The sequence below is a fragment of the Anser anser genome (genome assembly GCF_964211835.1).
Source record: "Anser anser genome assembly, chromosome: 9".
Taxonomy (NCBI): Eukaryota; Metazoa; Chordata; class Aves; order Anseriformes; family Anatidae; genus Anser; species Anser anser.
This window is the reverse complement of record NC_139729.1, coordinates 719,304-722,474: the sequence shown is the minus strand read 5'-3', so window position 1 is coordinate 722,474 and position 3,171 is coordinate 719,304. Positions and strand designations below refer to the sequence as shown.

The following is a 3,171-nucleotide window of genomic DNA, read 5'->3' as shown; positions in this document are numbered from 1 at the left end:
GCCCAAAGATTCGCAGCTTTCGCCATGTATTTGGAACTGAAGCTCTTTCCTATTCTTTCTTCACCTGGGCTGAAGGTGGGACAGGAGTGTTGAGTTTTACAAACATTTCCTTTTCAATTCCACAAATTGTATTTACTTAAAATGAAACACCGATTATCTGGCTAATTCTCTTAGTACCTCATTTACAATTACATCCTAACACGTAAAGGAGATGCAACCCATCTGCTTTTCATCTTGCAGTTTTACTTCCAGCAACAAACACCACTTAGAATAGAAGGGGGCAGATGCACCCTAACAAACGCAGCGCTTAATGTAATGCTCTCCTACATTCATATTTATAGCAGATACTCTATTAACCATAAGTCGTGTGTTGGTTTTTTTTTTAATAAAAAATGCTAGCGTATTTTTTGCAGCATCTTTTTAAAAGGAGTTCATTATCTCTCCAGGATTTTTTAGAACGTCTAAGACGCTTCCTTCCTTTAAGACGTGGGCAGTGGTGAAGGGACCACCAGCAAAATCTTTGACCTCCTCTTTCTGTGTGTTGATGTTGGTTGAGGTGGTGGTGTCTTTTGAAACAAAAGAAAACAAAAACAGCTTTCACAATGTGACCTAGTTAGAGCAGATTATACTCACTTTTGTTAGAAACAAGAATTTCCAGCTTTCATGCTTCTCACATAAGAATCTTCACAAATTCTACTTACTTTGCAATGCTTTATGATTACAAGCAAAACAAAAAGCAACAAAACAAAAAAAAAATATAAAAGCAGATCTGTCACTGGAAAAATACTGCAGAAGTCCAACACTGCCTGGAATTGCTAGCATGCGCAGACAGGACAGATTGAAGATTTAATAAAGAAAAAAAGGAAAATCAGCACTTCAGATCTGAAGTGCTAAAGTTTCAGTTACCTAGGGTAAGAAAGGGCGTCACTGGAGTACCACTGGGTCCAGAAAGTTCTGCCGATTTTACAACGGGAACACTAAATGTAAACCCAATCTGCTATGAACAAGAGAGGTTTTTCAGATTCTCAAGCCACAGGAACTTCAATCGAATGCACACACAAAACCAAATCTGAAAGCTGCTCTTCACATTTGTAGCACGCATGCTGAATGACAAATTATAAGCCAGAAGCCTACATACTTTTCTCCATCAAGGCAGATTCTGCTTTAGTGTTCTGCAACAGCCTACTAAATGCCTAAGAAAAAAAGTCAAGCTCCTTTATTATTTTACTTACAGAAGACGTAGGTAGCACTTCTGCCTCAGTAGATTTCACAACTGGAGATGAAAACGCAAACTCAGGACTGCTAACAGTACTTGTTGGTTGTATCTGTATTTTCAAAAGAATTAAAGGTTTATATTTAAGAGCAACAACTACCTGAATTCACTACCCAACAGAAGTCCCGCAGTGACGTCGAAAAACCTGATGTTTGAGTTATTTTGCAGATAAAAGTAATAATAAAACACAGGGAAGTTTCCAAGTGGGTATAGGACAATATCTTCAAAACCAAATTCCAGAAACTGAGAGGAAAAGCTGGAGATGCTACTTAGGTCTAAATGCACGGAAAAGCAAGCCAGGAAGCTGAAGAACGGCAAACTCAGCCCAATGATACTCCAAGAACTTCAGCAAACACCTCAACATGTTAAAGCAGCTGTCTACTTCAAACCGTACAAAAAATATTTCAAGTACTCTGGAACAGATTAATGTTTATTTTATTGCAATAATATGCCAATTATTGCACCCTAGGCTCATTCTATGTGAGGCTTATATGACCACGTTACCTCTAATTTAATAACTTAAATAAAGTTGTGGTTTAACCATTGCAGGCAACTAAGCACCACACAGCCACTCGCTCACTCCCTCCAAATGGAACAGGGAAAAGAACTGGAAATAAAGAAGTAAAGTTGTTAAATTTGAGGTAGCATTAATGACTCATCGCATGTAATGGCTACCTGGAAAGACAAATGCCATAACCCTGTACATACTCCCCACTCCTTCCCCTTCTTTCCCCCAGCATTTATTGCTGAGCACGATGCTAAATGGTGTGGAATATCCCTTCGGTCCTCTGGGCTCCGCTGTCCTGGCTGAGTGCCCTCCCAGCCTCTTGTGCATCCCCGACCTCCTCGCTGGCAGGGCAGCGTGAGACACAGAAAAGGACTTGTCACTGTGTAAGCACTGCTCAGCAACAGCTAAAACACCAGTGCCTTACCAACACTGTTTTGCTCACAAATCTGCAACACAGCATCATCTACTACGAAGAAAATTAACTCTACCCCTGCCAAAACCACTATAAATAACTTGGCATAAAGTCCACACCCCCCTTCCCCCGCAGACTTCCACAGCATTTGAAGCAGTTATACAATCACGTTAAATGGGAGTTGGCAGGCTCTAAGACTGAGAGAAGCAGAATCAAAACATTTATGCCTTTTTCCCCAAACTGGCATACAACCCCAATTCATTCAGCTGCGTAGAAACTAATATTTGTTAGTTTCATGAGCACCACAGAAAAAGTCAACTCGCAATAAAGCAGTATACTCATTGTAAACATTATTTATAGCATAAAGATTTACCTTGCCCGCCGCCGTCGCTGCTGCATCTGCCATGCCTGCCGCCTCCGTTGAATTTGCCACGCTTGTCGTTGCCGCTGTTGACTTTGCCTTGTCCTTTGTCATCAGCAGATATGGCATGCCCGCCGCCATTATTGGATATGTCAAGCCTGAGGGCACTGTTGAACACGTTATGCCCGACGTCGCCGTTGTATAAATCATGTCCTCCACCTCCTCCTCTGATAGATCTGTCAAGTCCTCCACCTCCGATGGATCTGTCATGCCCTCCACCTCTGATGGATCTGTCATGCCCTCCACCTCTGATGGATTTGCCATGCCCGTCGCAGCTGCTGGAGTTGCCGTGCTCATTGCTGCTGTTGAAACAGCGCTCGGTGACGCTGAGACAGCGCTACTACCAACGAAACTAGAATTGAACTGAGGCAGCGATGCAGCACTGATGGGTAGGGGTATGTTCGGTAGCACTGGTTCCTCCACTTCCTAAAGTTGCAAATTTTAATTTTTCTTATACAAGACATACTACTTTCTCACCCCATCCCACCCAATTTATTAACAAAATTAAATAGAACAAAAATCCATACAAATTAAGAGAAAGCAAGTTTCCAGAAGAA

At 41.8% G+C, this 3,171-nt stretch overlaps 1 protein-coding gene across 1 annotated transcript; it reads right to left on the bottom strand.

The window, feature by feature from the left end:
• Positions 1 to 461: 461 nt before the first annotated feature.
• LOC310903967 (uncharacterized protein) lies at positions 462 to 2,683 on the bottom strand (the record flags this gene model as incomplete). Its single annotated transcript, XM_083848087.1, has 5 exons — positions 462 to 473; positions 526 to 566; positions 907 to 997; positions 1,233 to 1,325; positions 2,567 to 2,683. 5 exons carry the CDS (start codon positions 2,681 to 2,683, stop codon positions 462 to 464), a joined length of 354 nt encoding a protein of 117 aa, XP_083704213.1.
• Positions 2,684 to 3,171: the final 488 nt, after the last annotated feature.